The 24,080-nt window shown below is 40.2% G+C and overlaps 3 protein-coding genes across 7 annotated transcripts in view; 1 reads left to right on the plus strand and 2 right to left on the minus strand.

Annotated features, from left to right (window-relative positions):
- eme1 (essential meiotic structure-specific endonuclease 1) overlaps positions 1–1,680 on the minus strand; it is a 32,989-nt gene extending 31,309 nt beyond the window's left edge. Inside the window, exon 1 of one of the 3 annotated variants that reach the window (XM_048555606.2) lies at positions 1,608–1,680. The gene's annotated coding sequence lies outside the window, so the exon portion shown is untranslated. The other 2 variants (XM_048555607.2, XM_048555608.2) reach the window with 2 other exon arrangements.
- Positions 1,681–1,685: 5 nt separating this feature from the next.
- Positions 1,686–22,448, plus strand: mrpl27 (mitochondrial ribosomal protein L27). Its single transcript, XM_048555612.2, has 4 exons — positions 1,686–1,950; positions 9,710–9,835; positions 14,010–14,077; positions 16,555–22,448. The coding sequence occupies exons 1-4, from the start codon at positions 1,908–1,910 to the stop codon at positions 16,759–16,761; spliced, it is 444 nt and encodes a 147-aa protein (XP_048411569.1). The 5' UTR covers positions 1,686–1,907; the 3' UTR covers positions 16,762–22,448.
- A 260-nt stretch (positions 22,449–22,708) lies between these two features.
- The window catches only part of LOC125463635 (protein HEATR9-like), a 79,571-nt gene continuing 78,199 nt past the window's right edge, over positions 22,709–24,080 (minus strand). For all 3 annotated transcript variants that reach the window (XM_048555166.2, XM_048555164.1, XM_048555167.1), the window contains one exon: positions 22,709–23,355. In XM_048555166.2, coding sequence (XP_048411123.1) covers positions 23,277–23,355 — 79 coding nt within the window. In that variant the 3' untranslated portion in view covers positions 22,709–23,276. The remainder of the gene's footprint in view (positions 23,356–24,080) is intronic.

Consider the following 24,080-nt stretch of genomic DNA (forward strand, 5'->3'; position numbering starts at 1 on the left):
TTTATTAACTGGTAGTAATTCTGCTTCCCTCAGATTTACTGCCTTGATGCTGTTTAGAAGGCTGACCTTTACCTATTCCTTTGTCTGCACCACTGTTTTTCTCTCTTACTGGGCTCCAATTCCACCCATCATTTGCTCCTCTCCCCTCTTCAGCTTATATACCAACTTTTTCCGAGCTAAGGCCAGTTCTGAAGCATGGTCACTGGACCTTAAATGTTAACTCTGCCTTCTCTCCATTGATGCTGCCAAAACTGCTGAGTTTTTCTGACAATTTCTGTTTTTGTTTCAAAAATTTTCTTTGTTGTCAAAAAAGTTCTCAACTGAATACCAGTGGTGCAGCCTACTTCAGTCATTCCTTCTCCCGATCTCAGCTACGCCAAGATTATTAATCTTTCCCAGTTCTCTCTGAAGAAGTGACTCTTGTACTGATGCTTGGAGAACCTTAAACCTTCAGTCCAAAAAACTATATTCAATACTAATCTATTCTCTGTCATTCAATCTATTTCCATTGTTTGTTCCACATGCATCAATGTCTTTCAGACTATTTTCGCTACGTTATCATACACTTTTTGGAAGTCAATGTGCAGCAACTATATCAAACACATTCCCTTCATGTAACCTATGACCTGACTTAAAAAAAACACAAAGGAATTAGTTAAAACACAATTAGCCTTTAATTCCTGTGGCTGGAATCGTGGCTGCACAATGATTACAGGAAGGAAAGTTTCTGAAGAAGGGTCTAGTCCCGAAACGTCAGCCTTCCTGATCCTCTGATGCTGCTTGGCCTGCTGTGTTCATTCAATTCTACACCTTGTTATCACAGGAAGGAATGTATTAGTTTTACAATGTTAAAAAAAAGTTGAATCAATGTGATTAAATTGTGCACATAAATGGTAATACTGCACATATTTGTTTGCATTTAGCTTTGAATATATATCACATAAAAAACCAAGAATAAAAATAAAAGCCATATTTCCATATCGTGGGGCTATTACAAGACCGTGCACCCGGATGAATACTGGAAAACTGACAGATGAACATCAACCACAAACTGATCCTACCTCGCGTACCAGCAACCACAGCATCAAATTCCCGCTTGAAACTTCAGCAAACGCGCGAACTAACAAGCGTCGCAAAAGCTCAAGCGCGGGGACAGTGGAGAGGCGGGAGATCCAGTGGGAGAACGGCCGGGAAGGGAGGAACACATCGGAATCGAGCAACAGCGCGCTCTCCTCCAAACTGCCGCCACCACCGCACTAAACCCCGCCCACTGATCACCCATTGGTTCGGGGAACAGATTTTCCCCCAATCATCTCGGTGTAAATACTACCGCCTGGAGAAGGATTGAGGCTCCGCAAGCTTGTGTTTTCAAATAGACCTGTTGGAGTGTGATTTCTGACCTTGTCCACCCCATTCCAACACCGGCACCTCCCCATCTTCAATAGCAATGTCTCAATTTGCTTGATGATCCGATCGGAATACCGTATTTATTCGGCTCCGAACAGCCGGAAAACATATAAGATGAAAATGACAGTCCAGAAACACACGTGTAGGAGTGTTTACAGGCCTTCTGAAAATATTGATGAGAATTTTGAATAAGACGATACCTAGTACTGTTTACTGAGCCTCACCGACTCTCGTTCCCACCAACTGTCGAAACGACACGAGCGCAATACAGCCTCGCGCATGCGCACCGCTCACGATGGGGCGAAGCGTGCGCAATCCCCGACCTTCGCCCAAGCCTGGGCTTGAAAAGTTCTCTTTTTGTCGTGGTTAGGAGTAAAAATAATCCCCACTAAGCATCTATTGTTCTGTAAAATGTAGAAAGGAATGCCTGGTTGGTGCGACCTTTAACCTTGTAGTTACACAGAGTCTGTTCAGGCTAACCAGGTTCAGGGGTCAGGAAAATGGCGGCGCTCATATCGTGGATCAGAGCTGGTACTCAAAGTGGTGAGTTAAAACGTGTCTACACGTGTCCTAAAGACTAAGGAAGCTGCAGTTAGTATTTACAAGCTGTTTACAGTTTTATGTAAAAAGTACCCGTTTTGTTTTGATTCTGAGAAAAAGTACTATCACAAATCCTGAAGGTGACAGGATAGATGAATCGAGCAATTGAGAAGGCGTACCGGAGGCTTCCTTTATCAGTCCTGGCATACGTAATAAGAGCAGGGGAGTTATGTTGCAGCTGTACAGAACTGTGGTTAGCGTTTGGTCACTGTTTCTGGTCACCACACTATGAGAAGGATTTGATCGCGTGGGAGCGGGTGCAGAGGAGATTTACCAGGATATTAAAAACCGAAAGGACTGCGGATGTAAATGAGGAAGAAAAACACAAACAGTTCTGAGGGTCACCAGACCCGAAACATTAGCTCTTTTTTTTCTCCCACAGATGCTGCCAGACCTGCTGAGCTTTTCCAGTAACTTCTATTTTTTTTTAACCAGGATAATGCTTTGGAATGGCAAAGTGTAGAGCTGGATGAACACAGCAGGCCAAGCAGCATCTTCTGTACTGTTGTGTATCTTGAAGTCTGCCTTGGAGGATGCTTACTCGACGATTGAAGGCTGAATACCCCTTGACCGCTGAAGTGTGCCCCTGCTGGGAGGGAACATCCCTGTTTGATTTTGTGTGGTGTCCATTCATCCATTGACCTAGCATCAGCATAGTCTCACCAATATACCATGCCTTGAGGCATTCTTGCCTGCAGCTTATGAAATAGACAACATTGACTGAGTCGCATGAACATCTGTGTATGTGGAGGGTGGTATTCCCACATGTGATGTAGTATCCATGCTGATGATCTGACATGTCTTGCAGAGGTTGCCATGACAGTGTTGTTTGGTGTTGTGATCGATGTTGTCCTGAAGGCTGGGTAGTTTGCTGCAAATGATAGACTGTTTGAGGTTTGGCAGTTGTTTGATGGCGAGAAGTGAAGGTGTAGGGAAGACCTTGGCGAGATGCTCAACATCATCAATGACATGTTGAAAGCTGCAAAGAACATGGCACAGATTGTCCACTCTGGGGAAGTACTGGATGACGAATGGTACTCTATTGATTGGATCCTGTTCCTGACTTCTGAGGAAGTTTGTTGCGGTTTTTCACTGTGGCACATCAGAATTAGTGATTGACAAGTTGAGCCTCGTATCCCATTCTTAGAGGGCATGCTTCAAAATCTTTAGGTGTCCATCACGTTCCTTTTCATCTGAGAACATCCTTTGTATGCTTAGGGCTTGTCTGTAAGGGATGGCTTCTTTAGCTTCCACCCTAAACGTAGTAGAGAAGTGCAGCATCATGTGGTTATCTGTGGGCTTGTGATAGAGTGAGGTACTGAGGTGTCCGATCTTGACAGAGATGCATGTGTCCAAGAATAAGACTGATTCTGAAGAGTAGTCCGTAGTAAGTCTGATGGTGGGATGAACCTTGTTGCTATCACTATGTAATTGTTTCAGCGATTCCTTGCCATGCGTCCAAAGGAAGAAACTGTCATGAATATACCTAGTGTATAGCATTGGTTATAAGTCCTATACAACAAAAAAGTCTGACTTGAACTTGTGCATGAAAATATTGGCATATTGGGGTGCAAATTTGGTCCCCATGGCTATTCTGTGTGTCTGGATGAAGAACTGGTTGTCGAAGGTGAAGAAGTTGTGGTTGAGGATGAATTGTAGGGTGGAATCTAGAAATTGGTGGTTTTTGATATTGAGTACTGAGGTTATTACAGTGATGCCCTCATCATTGGTGATGCTGGTGTAGAGTGCTGAAACATCCATTGTGATGAGGAACGTTCCTGGCTCGACTGGTCTGTGTGTGCTGAGTTTCTGTAAGAAATCTTTAGTGTCATGACAGAAGCTGGCAGTTTCCTGTACAATGGGTTTCAAGATGCCCTCGACATAGCCAGAAAGGTTTTCACACATGGTCCCCCATTTCCTGATGTGATGGGACATGTGTTGGCTTTGTATATCTTCAAAAGGCAGTAGACATCCCCTATGCAAGAAGTACACGGGATGAGAGTGTGTTTGGTACTCTGAAGGACTGAATCAAAAATCTTGACCAGTCTGTTCATTTGTCAGGTGTGTTCTTTGGTTGGATCAGCAGGTAGTTATCTGTAGTGTTCCTAGTTAAGCTGTCAGTACACTTCCTTGCAGTTGTGTGTTCTATTCTGGATGACAATGGCTCCTCCTTTGTCATCAAACCAGGAGACAATGTTGTGGCTTGACAGCATGGATGGTGTTGCATTGTGCCTGGGTGATGTTCTGTGCTACTTTGAGTGTGGCTGATAAATCTGGTGTTCATGCATTCTCTAATGACTTCAGCACACCTGTCAAGTCCAGGGCAATGGCTCTCCAGAAGGGTCCAATTCGACTCCTCCTTTGCCCATGTTTTATAAATTCCTGCTTTAGAAATAAAACCAGTCTGACTCCAAACCAAAATACAGACTGATTCTAAACAAGGCCTCACACCTTACATTTATTGTCTGACCAAAAATGTCACCTCTTCTTTAGGCTAATAAAACCTTTAGTTCTCTCGGGGCAGTGATTTGAAAGAAATTCGGGGATTTACATATACATATTCATCGGTTAAGCCCTTCTAACTGAGTAAAGAATTAACAGCATCTTAGGTTTGTTGAATACATCCTCATCAGTGGTGTGACCCTTTGATCTGTTACTTATAAAGTTTGTGTTTTGTGTGTTTCTTTCTCACATCAGCTGACGAAGGAGTTACACTCTGCAAGCTGGTGTTTTCAAATAAACCTGTTGGACTGTAACCTGGTGTCGTGTGCCTTCTGACTTTACTTTCTTTGGACAGAGAAGGCTTGGACATGGCCTGATATAAGATTATGAACAGGGTTGATGGATACCTAAGGGTGACAATGTGGACTTCACAAGCTTCGAAATCTCCCCTCCCCCGGCCACAACCCAAAACCAGTCCAGCTAGTCCCTGCCTCCCTAACCATTCCTCCCACCTCAAGCTCAAGCCCCACTCCCATCTCCTACCCAATAACCTCATCCCACCTCCTTGACCTGTCCGTCCTCCCTGAACCAACCTATCCCCTCCCTAACTCCCCACCTACATTCACCTTCACTGGCTCTAACTCCACCTCTTTGACCTGTCTGTCTCCTCTCATCCTATCTTCTCCTTTATCCATCTTCTATCCTCCTCCCCCTGTCTCCCTAATTATTTCAGAATCCCCTTCCACTCCCCATTTCTGAAGAAGGGTCTCGACCTGAAACATCAAACTTTCCTGCTCCTCTGATGCTGCATGGCCTGCTGTATTCATCCAGCTTCACACCATTTTATCTCAAATTCTCTAGCATCGACAGTCCCTACTATCTCTGATAGAAAGCGGCTGTTGCCTTTAGTTAAAGGGTCAATAACAAGGCAGCACACTTAAGGTGAAAGGCAGGTTTAGAGGGAATTTGAGGAAAACTCTTTTCACTCAGTGGGTGGTAAGGGTCTGGAATGCATTGCTTGATAGTGTAGTTGAGGTGGATAAATCAATATTGTTTTTAAATTGTACTAGTATGAGCCAGTTGAAATATCATAACATTCAAGGCTATGGGCCAAGTGCTGGAAAGTGGAACTCAATAGAGCAAAGTGCCTCTTCTGTATAATATGATTTCATGAATTTTCATTTCATTTGACACATGGTTATTACTCAACAGAATGATACTGTTTGTTGTTTTTAAAAATAATACTTTGGGCTGCAGTTGTATATATTCTAGTGACCTATTACGGATGGCTGAAGGTGACCAGGCATGTGAGCTCAGAGCTATGCTTTAAAGTTCTAAAATAGGATATTTTCCATTGAAATAATTGCAATAAGAAGAATCCACCAACAGCCTGCATTTGTGCGCTGTTGTCAGAGGAATAAATATTTAAACCATTTCACATGTGAAAATTGATAGGAGATCTGGTGTATGGGGTCAAACAGGGGTCTGATTAAAACAAGCAAGTGGTCAAGAGAATAGAGGAACAGAGAAGGCTAACATTCGCATAAGGTGCAACATTCCTGTATAGGTGAATGCTAACTCTTAAATATAAATGGCCATTAGGGACTGCCTTCGGGCGACAGATTGAGGTCTCTCGAGTGGAAACCAGTACTGATATGACTGATGCATTTGGCATTGCAGATGCAGCCAACAGAAAAAAGGATTGGATTTTTAAAGGTAGTATGTTTTAAATAGATATGGCTATGGCAACATGAAGCTTTGAAAAGTTTGTTGGTAAAGATTGCTAAAGCAAAACCCAAGAAAGGAAGAAATAGGGCAATACTTGAATGTCATGTGCAAATGGAAAGTAAAGTACCTTTCCTGAAACTCTGATGATTATAAGAAGACAAAAGCATTTTGGTTCATTGTAATTCATCAATCTAATTAAATGTTTCAGTTCCCCATTATGGCACCAATTGTTAGTCAAATTAATTTTCTGTGTTTTCCTTCACTACGCTTTAGTGGTGGTTCATTTCAAATGTTGATCACCCTTTGTGCAAAAAAAAATCACTGATATTAGTTGTAAATTTACATTTATCTATTCACCATCCATTACTTCATGTAGCTGGCCCACATAAAGTATGATAATGGAATCATACAAAGAAATTTACAAATAGAACCTATTCAGCACATTATGTCCATGTCAGCCAAGAAAGAACTGTCTGGCATAATCCCACTTTCCCCAGTTTCTGTGCGTGATACTTCAATTGCATATTTAATTACTTTTGAATATGGAAAGCATTTCTACCATAGCCACTATTTCAGGCAATAAATTCAAGATCTTCTCCATCTTCTGGGGAAAATGTCTTTTTGCTCAATGAGAACTAGGTAATTTGGTCCCACTTATCAAGGCTGCTTATAAATTTATACACCTCCAATTAGATTTTCCTTCACCTTATCAAATCTGTCAGAAGTAAAATTTTTCAGTCTGGCAATATATTTGTAAACAACCTCTGTACCTTCTATAGCATGGTCATCTGTATCCACCATCGAGGTTGGACCGAGTGATCTATAATTATTTAGCATGTCTTTGCTTTTAAAAAAAGAACACATTGTTAGCAGTCTTCTAGCCTTCTAATATCTATGTGTAGTCAGGAAGGCCTGGAAAATATTCTAGGTCTCCATTGCTCTGTTACTAGCCTTCACTGAATTGTTACAGCACAAGAAGCTATTTGGCCTCTTACGACTGAGCCAAAACTCAGCAAGAACAATTTCACTCAGCCACTCTGCAGCTTTCTCCCTGTTACCTACACATTCTTCCTCCTTGGATTTTTTTTTCCTTTATTCTTTGACGAGATGACATCAGGCAGCAATTTTTCCCCATCCATAATTGCCCAGAGGGCAGTTCAAGTTACCAACATTGCTATGGGTCTAGAATCACATGTAGGCCAGACCACGTAAGGTTGGCAGTTTCATTCCCTAAAGGACATTGGTGAACCAGATGGGTTTTCTGACAATCAACAACGGGTTTGTGGTCATTTTTAGATTCTTAATTCCTGATATTTTATTGAATTCAAATGCCATTGTCTGCCGTGATGGGATTTGAACCCAGATCCCCAAAATCTACTCTGGGTCTCTGGATTAACATTGCATTGATAAAAGCACTGGACCGTTGCCTCTTCGCAATAATCAATCCATTTCTGTCTTCAGTGCCTTGCTTGAACTTATGTCTACTCCAACCTCGGGCAGTGCATTCTAGTCTGAATCACTTACCAGACGAAAAGGTTTTTCCTCATGTTGCCATTCTTTCTTTAAACTTCACCTTTCGGTTCTCAGTCCCTCCACTAATGAGAACAGTTTTCCCCACATTGTCTCTTGAGATCCCTTATGATTTTGAATATGTCTATCAAACTTACTGTCAACCTTCTTTCTTCTAAGGAGAACTATCTCAGGTTCTCAGGTCTGTCCATGTAATTGGTGTTCCTCACTACTGGGACTGTTCTCTCGCGTCTTTTGTACATTCACTGTCATGTTAATTCCCACCTCATCATTGGATTCCTGAATCTCTCATCTATGCAGTTGTTTTCTTTTGACTTGATTGTACCAATTCTGTCCTGGCCAACTTGCTGTATTTCAGCCACCATCAGCTTGAGGTGATCCAAAATTCAGTGCCTTATTTTCTAACAGGCATCAAATGTGTACACTTTTCAACCCTGTAATCGCTGACTTACGTTGGATACTTTCTACTCCCCCATTTTAAAATTCTCACATGTTTTCAAATCGCTTTTTTCTCCCACATTCACCATCTCTCTCTCTCTTCCCCTGTCCCACTATCTCCAATCCTGGAATCCTTCTGGAAGTCTAAATTCCTGCCATTCTGAATTCGTAAGTATCTCTCATTTTAACTGCTATGCTATGATGGCCATGCTTAAAACAGCCAACCTCTTAAGCCCTGGAATACCTCTCTGTGAAATTTTCTGCCTCTAACTGTTTAAAAATGCAACCTAAAAGGTACTTTTGTGACCAAACTTTAGATCATCTGCATGTATCTCCTTAAATTGATTTCTGTTTTGACTGGTTTCACCCTTGTTAATGTAAAAAGTTGGAATAGGCTGTATGACACCTCAAACCATCTCCCATTTTCAATAAGTCATCAATAATCTTTGACGTACGTTTCATTCTCTTTGAGAACGCTCAGTGGTTGATCATAGAGTGAAGGATTTTTCATTTCAACTCTGATCATTTTTTGATCCGCCTTTAAGACAAAAACACTGGATACTGCAAAGGCTGTGTGCCCTGACAACATTCTGGTAATAGTGCTGAAGATTTGTGGTCCAGAAGTTGTCACACTTGAACCAAGTTCTTGTAGTACAGCTTCAACTCGGGTAACTGTCTGGCAACATAGAAAAAATGTTTAGTCAGACATATATACAAATAGGAGGACAAATCCACCCTGGCCAGTTACTGTCCCTTTAATCTGCTGACAATCATCAGTTCAGAGATGGAAGGTGTCATCAATAGTGCTATCAAACAGTGCTTGCTTAGCAATAAGATGCTCAGTTTGAGTTCAGCTAGGGCCACTCCGCTCCAGACCAAATTACTGCCTTGGTCCAGGCATGGACAAAAGAGGTGAACTCCAGAAATGAGGTGAGAATGACTGCTGTTGACTGAGTATGGCATCAAGGACGTCTGGCAAAACTAGAGTGATATTTGGCACGAAGGAAAATAGTTATGGTTGTTAGAGGTGATTCATCTCAATTTCAGGAGATTACTGCAGGTGTTCCTCTGGGTAGCATCCTGGGCCCGAATCGTTGACCATCGCTCCATGATACGGTCAGAATGGATGACTGCACAATGTTCAGCAGCATTTGCAACTCTGCCAATACTGAAAATGTCCACGTTTGAGCTGACAAGTAACCAGTAACTTTTATGCCACGTAAGTGTTGACCCAGACAGAAAAGACTACATTTCCTGAATTTACCTGAATTGGGTAAAGTCTTATACTGAGACTGTAATTCCTAAGTTGAGATTCATTTCCAGGGAAATAGTCATTCAGCATCAACCAAATTACATCCAGTTAGAATCTGAAACACCTTTTAGATTTTTTAAAACATGCTTCATCAATGCAATTGACTCAATGTGTTTTCCATAATTACATGATAGACTTATAACTCAGTAATTTTCTCAATTTTCTTTTTCTTTTTCACCTAGCACAATTTCAGAAGTTCTTCTTCCAGACACCCATCTGATTACTTGCCTTCTGTTTTTAATATTCCCATAGGATTTTTGGCTTTTCCACAGTCAGCAATTATTGCTGTGAGATGGGCATCCAAAAAGGCAGGTGGCAGTTCCAAAAATCTGGGCGGGAAGAGTCCTGGTCGGCGATATGGATGGAAGAAAGGCGATGGTATGATTATTTTAAATCCGTCTGTTCAAATATATACGACATACCTCTATGGTTGGTGAGAGTTAAACCCCAGACTTTCCAGTCCAGAGCTTGAAACGCTACCACTGTGCGACAAGACCATTCAGGCAATGATATAAATATTCTTGATCAGTCTGTTCAGACATGATATGTCACACCCTGGAATAGGTAGGATTTTAACTTGAGCCTTCTAAGGACAATACCATTGTGCCCCAAGACCCCCTTTAAAATGTAAATAGCAAAGGATGGTTTTGATCCATCAATCTTGCATTACAGATGGTTCTGCTGTGCCACTCTGCTGCATGTTTTAACAAAAGCATATATTATGCACAGCCAACTAGACAGAGATCAGCCAAGAAACAATGATATATACTGGCCTTTAATGGTAATATTTTTCCTTAACAGCTGAATAAGCCTGCTTAATTAACAATGGGGAGAGTAACTATCCTCAACTTTAAAATCAATATTCTTCAAGAGCTTAAAAATCACACTTCCAAATTTGGTATCATCATGCACTCCCTTGGGGGAACAATGCAGTCTACCACCCTCCAGTCTGGAAAAACTGTTCGCTCTTGTTTTAAACCAAGCTGCCACCTACCTTCTTTTTGTATGAACTTCAGTTTTGTTAACAATCATTTTTTGTGACAATTTTAAAGATTTTCAAGATGATTTTTAGCTCAGGTTGTGGACGAGTTTGTAGACATTCTTGCTGAGCTGGTGGGTTTGGTTTCAAACATTTCATCACCCTGCTAGGTAACATCGTCAATGCGCCTCCGGTGCAGTTTCAGTGTTCTGTCCCACTTGTTATTTATATGCCACGGTTTGCTGAGGTGGTTAGTGTTACTTTCGGTTTTGTTTCTCAAATTTTGTAACATACAAAATACCATGCAAGGACAGTGAGAAACACTACATAGGCCAAACCAGAAGAAAATGGACTGTATGAATACACAAACATCAACTAGCCACCAAGAGACATGACCAATTCTCACTTGTCTCACTACACGGACAACAAGGGACACAAATTCAACTGGGACAATACATCGATAATCGTATAAGCCAAACAAAGACACACCAGGGAATTCCTGGAGGCCTGGTATTCCAAATAGAACTCCATCAATGAACACATTGAATTAGACCCTATGTACAAACCACTGAGAAACAAAACCAGAAGTAATACCAACCACCCTAGCAAACTGAGGCATATAAATAACGAATGGAACAGAACACTGAAACTTCACTGGAGGTGCACTGACAATGTTACCTAGCAGGGTAACGAAACATTTGTAACCAAACCCACAGGCTCAGCGAGCATGGCTACGACCTCACCATTTTAAAGATCCATATAGACAACATCCATTGCATTCTTTTTATTAACCTTCTATCATATTAGTCAAGCTCACTCTGTCTTTTACGAATCTGCTCTTATTCTCTCTCGTTAATGAAACTCTCCATGTGCCTATTGATTACTTTTCCCCAGATTGTTGCTTATGACCGTTTGCTGTTATTGATATTAAACTAAAGGGGCTGTCGCTTGGGGAACTTAGAATGAGTATGTTACCTAGTCGAGATGGCTTGCTAAAGGAAGGGGAGTGAAGGATTTGCTATAGTCTTCCAATCTTCCCTAGCTATGGGAGGGATGTCAAATGATTGGCGAGCAGGAGATGTAACATACCTTTATTCTAGAAACAGTATAGGGACATTCCTGTTAATTATTGGTTGCGGAAGGTGTAAGCTTAACTGACAGGTGAAAAGAAAAGAGGAATAAGGTGCATCAGAGAGTGTGAGTATAATATGCTGGAGACTGCAGCAATATCATATTAGATAAAACAGATTAAGAATCTGAGGAATGCAAAGATTGCCACATCATGGTCCAATAATCACTCTTAGCTAAGTGCCAACAGAGACGTGGCACAGTCCCAGCTCCTGCAAGTCCTCCTTCCTGATTAGTCCAAGACATATTAATTAAGTAGGTTCTTCTGAGCATGTTTCAGGAATTCCTCCACTTCCTGAGCCTTTACTGTAACATTAATTACTAAAATGTCGATTGTGCTGAAGTACTGCAACGTCACCACTTTGTAGTTCTCGCACATCTGTGTGAATTTCCCATCAAATATGCCTATTTGAAGGCCTATAGGTAATAGCCCAGCACCATGATTCTACTCTATTTTGCTTCTCTCACCAATGGAATTCTCTCTTTGCTCCCTAAATACATGTCCTCTTTTCAACAATAAAGTCCACACTACCAGCCTCCTCACATTTTCTCTTCCTTTCTTTTATTTCCTTGCTTAGTAAGAGGTCTCACCATTTTTCAGCCATGTTTCTGTTATTACCATTGCATAATTTTCCTACATGTTTATATGTTCTTGTAACTCACCAACCTTATTCATCACATTTTATGTACTTACATTTATGCTTTGTAAAGCTGTCCTCAGTTTTTTTTATATACTCCCCTTCCAAGTTGTGTCTTGATGGCTTTTCTCTCAGCACTCAGATCCATTTTTTCCTTTTCATACCTTTTAAATATCGCTCTAGTATATAGCCATTATCATGACTTTCATCTTTTGCTCTGGACAACCTCCCAATCTGTTCCACTTCTCCCCCACCAGCCACCAACATACAAAACATACTCCAGCTCCTTTCAGTTCAGACAAAGATTCATACTAAATGTGAAAAATTAATTATGTTTTTCTCTCCTTGATGCTGCCATATCTGCTGAGTTTCTCCAGTACTTTCTGTTTTTGATTCGTAAACCTGTCTTTGTAGTCCTCGTAATCCTTTTTAATCTGCTCCTACGTAAAATGTTACTAATTCTTTCTGTAGCACTGTCTAACAATCTTACACATTTATGCACCTTGTTTTGTTTCTCTATGCTGGTGTTCAATGTCTATACCCCTACCCTCACCTTCCAGCAGCCCAATCTGGAAATTTAAATCCTTACTAGCCAAACTAGTCCTTCTACCATTGAGTACACTGGTCATCAATCTTGTCAAGGTGAAACGTCCTTTTTAAAAAGTGCCTCTCACGCCAGAACTATTCTTCAAACATCAGTGACAGATGTAGATGAAACATATGAACCTACGCTGACGAGTAGCAAATATTACAAGCTTGACTTTGGTAACAAAGTTTGATCCTCTGTTCCAATTTTTAGTATCAGTGTCCAAAAATGTCTTAGGATATTTCATCAGGGATGGTCAGTGAGAGGTGATATGCTCACCTAAGTAGTTCTGTTCCAATTGTACATGCGCGTGTGTGTGTGGAATAGCTCAATGTATCTATTTCCTCTATAACATAAGAATTTCTAAGCAATAACAAAAAAGTAAATATGAAATGAAAGTCAGATCACATTGTTAGGACCAGCCACAGCTGGACTAATATTTGCCCACATCCTTTCTCTGGCCAACTGTGTAGTTTTGCAGTTACTAGCCTGCCACCTAGCATCAGGACATGTTCTGGACTGATACGTGACTTCACATCAACTACATGTCTTGAAATGTAAGCAGTAGGCTGAGCTTGCCTGAGGAACAAAATACCAAAGGCATTATGGCTGCCGTATTTACCCAGTTCTCAAAGTGAATCATACTGGAATATCTGGAGCTATGTTGTAAAGTTCTTTATAAACAAATTGTTTATAACTTGGTCTTTACAAGTGCACATGTCATTTTGGCACAGCATTAACTTTTTGCAACTTTACTGATTCCCTGTGAATGGTGGAATATTCAACTGTGGAGGATGTTGCAGCTGTTTCCTACCCATTGAGAGTCCGTTGAGGATCCTGTAAAGTCATCCAGACCCGAATTACTGTCTGATATTTTTTTCCTCCTTCTCCCTTTCTCTGTTTCAGATACCAATTGCAACATTCCACTTGCAATCTTGAGGTATTGACGAGAAGCAAGCTGGGGTCTTGGTGAAATATTTTATAACTTTGGGTGTGGAGATAGGATTTGGTCACATATAAAATCACGTTTGATGTACAAGAGAAGCAACAATGAGTGAAGGGAAGAGGATATTCCTTACCTCTGAACTCTCTCCATTGTTTGTTCCATTACTGGAGCCCTGCTGTTTCAGTCTCTCTGTCTTTCTTCTTTCTCACCCTCCCACCACCACAGAAAAGAACTGGGGAAATGTCTGACAAACTCTTTTTACTTTATTTCCATAGGGGATTTTGTTCGTATAGGAAACATTTTGGCAACACAGCGCCTGATTCGCTGGCACCCAGGAGCCAATGTAAGTTATTGCTGGAGAACCTTTAGGATAAACTAAGAGAGAGAGAGATCAGATCTGTCATATTTCTGAAGGATTTTAAATCAAGTATGTATGGGACACATCAGAATGGTTCCGGCTAAGAGGGTTTTGAATTACAAAGTTAGGTTGGATAATTTGGGTTTGTTTGGATCAAAGTAGATTGAGGGGAGATTTGATAGATCTGTCCAAGATTTAGACTTGGGTTCATGGTGGCACAGTGGTTAGCACAGTACTGCTTCACAGCGCCATCGACCTGGATTTGATTCCAACCTTGCATGACTGTCTGTGTGGTTTTTTTCCATGGTCTCGCATGGGTTTCCTCCAGATGCTCCTGTCTTCTCCCACAGTCCAAAGCTGTGCGGATTAGGTGTATTGGCCACATTAAAAAAAAATGCCCTGTAGTGTCCAGGGATGTGCAGTTTAGGTGGTTAGCCATGGTAAAAACCCCATTCTAGGTGGAATGCTCTTTGGAGGATCAGTCCAGACTTTATGGCTTAAATGGTCTCTTTCTGTACTTACGGAATCTATGGGAGAGAAACCTCAAACAAATAATACGGTAAACAAAGAAAATCTGTTCCCTTTAGTGGATGGTAGTGAACTAGTGAACTTACTTTTAAGGTTTTGAGAAAGAGATTTGGGGTGATTATGAGGAAGAACATTTTTGACACAGCATGTGATAATGACCTGAAAACACTGCCTGTGCAGGTGTTGGAACCAGGGATGGTAAATGACTCAAAGGGAAAGCAGACAGGCACTTGAAAGGAATAAACTTGCAGGACCAGGAGGAAATAGGATTGACTAGTTTGCTAGATACAAAAAGACTACAAGGAATTAATGAGCTAATCATGTCTTTTGTTGCAGTAATTATTATTTTGTGTTCAGATCCTTCCAGATACCAGACTTTTATTTGCCACTTTTCTCATTTTTTGTCTGTTGCACTCTTGAAATCTGTCATTGTTAAAGGCTTAGGAGTTAAGGTGGGAGTGATTCTTAACAATTGGAATGCTTTGTGGGACACTATTAACTCAAGTTAGAAGGAATTGCCCAGAAATTACCTGGAATACATGTAGAATAACTTAAACTGGGAACAGATCAGAATACTTGGTGCAGGGAGGAGAATACATGGGACATTATTGGAGCCTGAGCACTCAGGATCACCCTACTGGGCAGGAAATTGGCAACGGGTAATTCTTCTGGGTCATGGGGATGAAAGGTCAGCACATGGTGGCAGACAGTGATCCAAGTGACCGCGAATTGGTGCAAAGAACAAGCAGATGGAGTTGCTTAGGTACCAGTGCTGTATTAAAAGATGATGAACTAGCTGAAGCAGGACGGTGACATTAGTGCAGTGATAATGTTACCAGAGTAGTAATCCAGAGGTCTGGACTGATGTTTTGTAGACATGAGTTCAAATCATACCATTGCAGACAGAAGGAATTGAATTCAAATAAGTAATAAATCTGGATTAAAATGCTCATCTCAGTAATGATGATCATGAAATGACTAAATTGCATTAAATTGCCATTTAGTTCAGGAATGCCCTTTAAGAAATTTGCCATCTTGACCCACTCTGGCCTGTATTTGGCTGATTCTTAACTGACCTCCTGAAATGGCTTATAAAGTCAGGCAGTCAGCCACATCTTGTTTGATTCAGCTGTGTTTGCGTGGGTTTCCTGTAGGTGCTGCAGTTTTCTCATAGTCCAAAAATGTGCAGATTAGGTGGATTGGCTAAACTACATGCAGGATTAAGGGGATAGGGTCGAGGACTGGGTCTCGGTGGGATGCTTCTCGCAGATATGATGGGCCGATTGGCCTCTTTCCACACTGTATGGATTCTATGATTCACTGCAGAAAAATTAACAAACAAAGAAAGCCTGATTGTCCACCCGGCATTGACAGTTGTCCAGTCAATCTAGCAAAGTGATCTGGAATTGTGTGCCAAAATTAGAAGAGCTGTCGCACAAACTTGTCAAGTAACAAAAGTCAACTCTGAGCCCCATTCCTTGTTTCAAAGAAAAAGAGTTATAAATTCCTTTCTGTTTCAATAACCTGCTTTGAACTGTGTGGATTGTTCTGGGGCTAAGTCTGCTTAAGGTCTTACTTCAATGATGAACTAAGGGACTGCTGCATAGTCAGAAGTGAGACTTTTATACAGGATATTAAAATGAGTCTCTGTCAGGCAGACCTAAGCAGTCCTATGGCATTCCTTGGTGAAATACAATGTGGTTTTGCAGTCTCCTAATCAACATTTAACCCTTAAACATCACTGAAAAGATTATCCAGCCATTTTAACGATGGAAGCTTGCTGTGTGCTGATAGGTTTGTTCGCATTAAAACACTCGACATCTTGCGTACATGAAATATGTTATGTTATATAAGTGCTTGCAGTGTTTAGTTAAAATTTGTTTTCCTTGCATTGACTTTACACATGCGTATTTATATGGATTGTTTTATTGCAGGTTACAATTGGTCGGAATAACACTCTTGTCGCTCTTGAAGATGGAATTGTCCGTTATACTAAGGAGATCTATGTACCACCACCCCGCAGCTTAGAGAGCATGAAAGTGATCTCTCGCCTTCCAAAGGGGACACTCCTTTACAAGACATTTATCAATGTGGTTCCAAACAAGCAGGAAGGTTGCTTTAAACTGGTGGAAATGCTTTGATCCTGTGATGTGGCATAACAGATTAATGGATGGGGCAAATTGTTGGTCTTTGAATGACATTGGATTTATTCTGTTAAGCTCCTAACAGCAGCTTTATTTGAATTCTATAAATTTCACAATTGACCCAGTGCAACCCCGTGAATTGACACAGGTTCCTTCTGGTGATGTTGTAACACCTGGTTTCTTGATACTGCTGGTATTCTTTGTGAACTGGTGTAGGGCAGTGGACGTTATATTTGCAGCTTCTGTTGTAAAGTCAAAATCGTACCCTGAGCTATGTTCATTATTTTTACGTGATGTACTTCTCATTAGAGTTGAATTTGTTTGTGTTTGTGTTATGTAAAAAGCCATTGGCAAAAATACCAACACACAACATCTGGACATTGCAGACAAGCTGCTAACATCTCTCGCTGCTAAACTACACACTGTTCTGCTAGTTTTCTTCAGATTTAGTAAAATAATAGCTTGATTAGGGTACAAACCCACAAATGGTTGATATGTTGCAGTGTAGGTCTAAAATCAATCACTCTTAAATTATTTGTGAACTTGCCACAAGAATGTCATAGACTCTCAGAAAACAGAAGGCCATTCAAACCATCATGCTTATGCTGTCTTTTTGAAAGAGCTTTACAGTTAGTTGTAATCCCTGGTCTTCCCCCATATTCTTGCAAACATTCCCTACATTTAGCCAGTGGGTTATTTGTTAAGATTGGATAACAGTCTGCCAAAAACCATCACTCACTTAACATCAATAAGCTAACTTTTTGGCTTGCTCGCATCCAAGAGTGGAAATTCTGACTAAAATAAACTAATTAGCTTGATACAGATATAGTAGGAACTGCAGATGCTGGAGAATCTGAGATAACAAGGCGTAGAGCTGGATGAACACAGCAGGCCAAGCAGCATCAGAGGAGCAGGAAGGCTAATGATTTTTTTCTGAAGAAGGGTCTAGGCTCAAAACATTAGCCTTCCTGCTCCTCTGATGCTGCTTGGCCTGTTGCGTTCATCCAGCTCTACACCTTGTTATTTCTAATTAACTTGGTATCCTTTGCTCTTTATGTGCATGTTCCTTGCATAAGAAACAGTGACACCTCACTTTCATTGCTGTCCAAATACAGGTGTTACAGGTTCTATTTAAAAGAGAAGTGAAGTCGTATTTTTTTTGTTTGTTTTTCATTCCATTGTTTTCTCTGATCTCTTGTCCTGATGGCAGATTCATGTTCAGGTGCAGAGATGTTAGCCAGTTTTGTTTGCCTCATTTCCATGTTCTTCACCTGCGAACCCAGCCTGGGTCTAGTACGCTGTTTAGCCTGAATAGAGTTCAATATCTCTCTTCCCACTCTTAACTGTTTCAAATTGCACTCAATTCCCAACACAATAAAACCTGCACCTTGATGATGTGACAGCCTTCACTGCTTTCACAGTCTATTGACTCCTGCTGCATGGAAAATTGCATCAAATACCTGCTCCAAGCTTCTGAATGTTCCAAAAGACATTAAAGACAATTGCAAACAAACTAATGTTTAGTCTGAAACTTACAAGCGTTGGATACTTGTAATTCACAGAAAAAAAACTAGTACAAAACATAGCTCACAATTTATAAATTGTTGCAAAACAAAAATATAGTGTGGTCCTCCTCACAGTCACGGTACACTGCATTTCTACTCTATCCCTATGCAATCCCTCGATGATTGGCACCACACTCTGAACTGTACTCCTTGGATTGTTATCGCCAGCACTCTTCCATACGGAGTACTGGTTTGAAAAAAGTGCACACAGCCCCCCAAAAAAAAAACACACTCACTATCCTGAATTCTGTTGGGTAGCCACCTCCTGAAATATACAATACAGGAAACCCTCATTCTCCTCGATGCCCCTCGGTGATCTCAGCTGCCTGTCACGTTCAGAAACCTTGAGCTCAGGATCTTGTAGTTAAAAGTACCCCATACACAAGTGGTCATCCAAGATACATGGACCTTAGAACATGTGATGCTTAAGATGGGTGGTGAAGACATTTACAGGACTAAAATCTCATTCATCTTTGCTAACTGAGAGCATACAGAGCTCTGGATAAACAAAAAGAAAATGCTGGAAATTGGAAATAATAACAGAAAACACCAACAATCATTGTGGTGAATGGAAATGCATTAGAATAACCAAGCCTAGAGATGACAAAGATGGATAAGAGGTTCAGTGGCAGAGGGGCTGCAATGTTGAACAAGTAGATGTGGGCCTAGGATGATGATTATGGGTTTAAAATTCATTTCAATATCAAATAGAATGCCAAGGATCCATACAATTTGTTTCAGTCCAAGTGAGACTGAAATCAGTGCTTTAAGAAGCACTGCATTAATAAGGAACAGTGACACATTTATTAAATACAAACCATACCTGACTACTTGTATTGAATTCTTTAAGTTCAATAGAGATGATTGATGAAGGTAGTGCAGTAGATGGTGCATATGTTGACCTAGAAAATTCAGTTGAAAAAGTATCAATTAACATCCTCAATTTGATCTTAAGGGGATAGTGATAGCAATAGCTTGAGAACAAATTTGACTAAGATACACCAGAATGTAGTTGTGAATGGATGTTATGTCTACATCAGTGTAAGTGATGTAAAGTGTTTCTTGATATTAACAATAACAGCTATTGAGAGGTAATTATAAAAACAAAGAATAGTGGATGCTAGGAATCTGAAATAAAAAGAGAAAAATGCAAGAGAAACTCAGTAGGTCTATCAGCATTTATGGAGAAAGAAACAGTTAACATTTTGAGTCCAATATAACTTTGTCAGAACTCAATTGCCATCTATAGAAAATAATTCCAAATCTCTACCAACTTTTCTTGAAGCAGCCCCTCCATCCTAATCCCACTCCTACCAATCTTTCAAAAAAAATCTGACTCTATCTTTTAACTTGCCTCCTAGACCTAGACTCCCCCAACAGCAGAATAAATTCCATCTCCATCCAGTGTGAGTACCAGTTCTTTACTCCACCCAAAATCAGTGACCAATTATATATCGCACACAGTATCAAGCAGCAATTGCCATGTGATTCTGTCAATTATTTACTGCAGTCAATGATTACAACCTGTTATTTATTCCATCCAGTATCTGCACTAATTAAATATCAAACACTGAAAATATCCCCTACCTAACGTCAGTCACTGGTTATATATCCAACCAAGCATAGGCTGCTGATTAGACTTGCTGCTTAAACTTGTCCGCTGGTTATATACTCCATCCAATTTCAGTGCCAGTTATTTATTCCACCCAACTTTTATGATCAGTCACATAATCCACCCAGTATTAACTGCCAGTTATGCACTGAGCTGCGTATAAACCACAGAGCATAAAGGACTCCAAATGAAATCAGGTGCAAGTTATATAGTCCATCCAATTTTCCTCTCCATTAGTTAGAGGTTATCGCGGGTATGTATGTTGTTATAATGGGATTAATTTGAGGACTAAATTATTAAATATTACATGTCACACTTGCATTAAACATGCAGTTATTAATCGTGTGATTAATGTATATAACAAAAATTTGAATTGTAAATGGAAATTTTAACAAACAGTTCAAGCTCCATCAAAGTGATCAAACCTTCATTTAAATCTAAACTATCTGTTTCAAAACTCAATTTTACTTCTTTCTCACCTCATGAAACGAGACAATTTACATGTTTCATGTTATGGATCAACTGTTGATTCTATTGTTCTCTCAAAGAGAAATACATCTGTTTGTCATTTATGCCAAACCTTTTCCTTCTAATGTTTTATATTTTTCTCATTAAGCAGATAATTATCACTTTAGAATTAGTTTATTGTTGTCAGCATTTTGAGATTTTACAATTTAAGAATGTTTTGCAACATTATTAATCATCATTCTTGTCACTATTCTACAAAGTTAAACTTTTGATTGTACATCTGTACTGTTCCATGTCAATCTCCTTCTTCTCAAAAAAGACACTGATTACCATCTGTACAAATTGTTATCAATTTGATGAATGTTCCCTACAATTTCTACTGTAGTACCTTAAATGAGGTTGAGATATAAACTGATCATTGCTTTTAAGATCAGCCTAAAGTGATTCATGCTGTCCCACTGAACAGGCAAAAGCTAAATGCTTCTTTATCACTACTATAAGATAGTCATCATAGACTCAGAGGACCAGAGGGCTGCTGTCTTATTGGAGAGTGATGCCTGCTGGTGGTTTAACCTGAGGGTGACATCTCAGAGGAGGGGAGAAGCTGAGAAGCACAGTCCTTCATAGTTACCACAGTTAATATGGAAATTGGCATAACTTTGCATTATAAACCAACCATTCAGCCAAACAAAATGGAAGAGGAGGCTATTCAGCTAAATAATATTGTTGTACCATTCAGTAAAATCACAAATGATCTGTAACTTAACTCCAGCTGGCCTTGTTCACGTAACCCTTAGTATCCTTGCCTGAAAAAAAACCTAGTCAATCTGTTGTAAGATTTTCAATTGACCCTCAAATTCAACTGTTGGGCAAATGGATCTGATATATCTATATGTATTCTCAACATGTGTTCAAAACATGAATAGAACTAATAAGGGTAGACATTACAGAGGTCTGGTTACAAAGACACCAAAGCTGGGAACTAAATATTCAGCATATGTGACATTTTCAAGGGACAGGTAAGAAGGAAAGGGTGGTGGGATAGCGTTGTTGATACTGGATAGAATAAATTCAATAGCAAGATATGATCTTGAATCAGAAACACTGGTGCTTCCAGGTGCAATATTGTGTAATATTCATTTTGCATTTGAGTTGGCTTCATTTGTTTAGTCTCAGAACTCAACAAACTTGAAGTTTTGATATTGAAATCATACAGGTCCTCATTCTAGCCGTGATACCATCCTGAATAATGTCTTTCCAGAAGACCTAAAGACAGAGGACCAGAAGGAGGCCATTCATCCCAATTCTTACATGGATGCAGGTAAGAAATAAAAAGGGGAAGAAGGCACTGGAACTAATAATCAATAGGCCCCCCCCCCCAGTAGCCACACGGAAAACAGATGATAAATCAGGAAATAATGAGGGCATGTAACTAAAGCAGCTGGTAAGATGGCTATTTTGCAATGCCAGCTGCGTGAGTTCAATTCCTATGCTAGCTGAGAACACCATGAAGAGCCCATTTTCCCAACATTATCCCTCGCCTGAGGTATGGTTACTATGAAGTTAAACTCGCCAGTCATCTCTTTGTTATGAGAGTGCAGCCCTACGGTCCACTGGGACTATGGTAACTTTATCTTACCAGACATGGAGGAGTTTTATTGAGGTGAGGTTGAGCAGGTCAGGCCTGTACTCATTGAAATTTAGTAGAATGAGAGTTGACCTTATTGACACATCCAAGAATTTTAGGGACCTTGACAAAATATATACAGAAAGATTGCCATACCTCATTGAAGAGTCCAGGACCAAAGGACAGAATTTCAGAATAAGGGCACACACGTTAAAAGAGACATGAAAGAATTTCTTTTCTCACGTGGTCAGAATCCATGGCATTGGAGAGGGCTGTCAAGGTTGGATTGCTAAGTATATTCAAGGCTGATATAGTCAAATTTTTAATCAGAATGTAAATCAAGAGTAGTAGAAACTGCAGATGCTGGAGAATCTGAGAATAACAAGGTGTAGAGCTGGATGAACACAGCTGGCCAAGCAGCATCATTGGAGCAGGAAAGCTGACGTTTCGGGCCTAGACCCTTCTTCAGAAAGGGGGGTGGGGGAGGAGGTTCTGAAATAAATAGGGAGAGAGGGGGAGGCAGATAGAGGAGAAGATTTGCAGTTGGAGAGAGATCCACTGAGATTTTTCTGGCTCCCCCCTCTCCCTATTTATCTCAGAACCTCCTCCCCCTTCCCCATTTCTGAAGAAGGGGCGAGGCCCAAAATATCAGCTTTCCTGCTCCAATGATGATGCTTGGCCTGCTGTGTTCATCCAGCTCTACACCTTGTTATCTCGAAAAATCAAGGGTGATAGGGCAAAGGCAAGAAAGTAAAGATTAACAGATCAGCCATGATCTCTTTGTATTGTGGGGCACACCAATTGGGTTGCATGGCCTATTTCTGCTCCTACGTCTTATGGTCTTCTGGACACATGTTATTCAGGATGTTACCACAGCTAGAAGGAGGACCTATATGATTTCAATATCAAAGTTGTAAATTTCAAGTTTGTTTTGTTCTGAGGCTGAACCAACCAAGCCAAATCACATGCAAAATTGATTTTACACAATATAGCACCTGAGAGCACCAGTGTATTTTTGTGAGTTGTCAATGTATGTCTTGGATTACTGTGTGTCATTTCAGGATTCCTATATAGTGCCTTGTAAAGTCAATGAAATATTGCAGTATGCCAGTATATCGTCACTCGTAACAAGTATAATGTTGTGAAGCACTATTGCCTTGGGTTCCAGTACAGTGTCTCACACTGTAACTATAATGTCTTGGGTTCCAACATGGTGTCTTGAGGTGCTGTTGTGTTTCTCCTATTTGGCATCAGGAAATGGAAGATTCGCTTTCCGATACTGTGTATTTTCAAGGCTTCTTATTGCTTTTTGAGCCTCTCTGTAATGATGGAAACAATTGATTATTTATTTATTATAAAATCGATCTTTTAATAATTTTGAATTCTAAACCAAGACTAAAGATTCTGTGGATTCAGTCAATCAAAGAGAGTTCTCAATGTAAAGACCCCATTGAAACAGAGGTCAGGCCTTTACAGCAGAGATCCCATGAATTCTTAGTTAATTCAAATTCAATAAATTATAACATCTTGGCACAAGTTACTCTCAGTCTCAGTATGACAGGACAAAATAGTCTGCACAGAAAACACTGTTCCAATCAACAAAAGGTCACTAAGGTCAACAGGAGATGCTTAGGACAATTGAAGAGAATATATATTTAAAAATAATTGTCCTTGGGATATGGGCTGAAGGTTATCGGGACCAGTCAGCCGAAGGACAATAGACAACCACTTAGTGTGATAGTGCAGTTACATGTGAGCTGGATTTTCACAACAAAAGATTTACATTTCCACAGAGCCTTTCATATTTTTAAAATGTTTTTAAGTGCGTCACTGCTAGTGAAATAGTTTTGAAGTGTAATCATTGTTATAATGTAAAGTAAAACCTTGCACACAGCAGTCTGATAGTCTGTTGTTAGCAACATTGACTGAGGGATAATGTTAATTAGAGGACTGCACTTCCTCAAAATAATAGCGTAAGATCTTTTAATTGGATTTCAGAAAACTGATGGGTCCCCAGTTTAACGTTTCATCTGAATTAAAACAT

The sequence above is a fragment of the Stegostoma tigrinum genome, chromosome 22, assembly GCF_030684315.1.
Source record: "Stegostoma tigrinum isolate sSteTig4 chromosome 22, sSteTig4.hap1, whole genome shotgun sequence".
Taxonomy (NCBI): domain Eukaryota; kingdom Metazoa; phylum Chordata; class Chondrichthyes; order Orectolobiformes; family Stegostomatidae; genus Stegostoma; species Stegostoma tigrinum.

Bases quoted from the DNA above. Each gene is read 5' to 3' on its own strand.
- mrpl27 (XM_048555612.2), top strand. From the start codon at position 1,908: ATGGCGGCGCTCATATCGTGGATCAGAGCTGGTACTCAAAGTG. The intron at 9,836-14,009 runs GTATGATTATTT...TTATTTCCATAG, and splicing joins TGGATGGAAGAAAGGCGATG to GGGATTTTGTTCGTATAGGA. The intron at 14,078-16,554 runs GTAAGTTATTGC...GTTTTATTGCAG, and splicing joins GCTGGCACCCAGGAGCCAAT to GTTACAATTGGTCGGAATAA.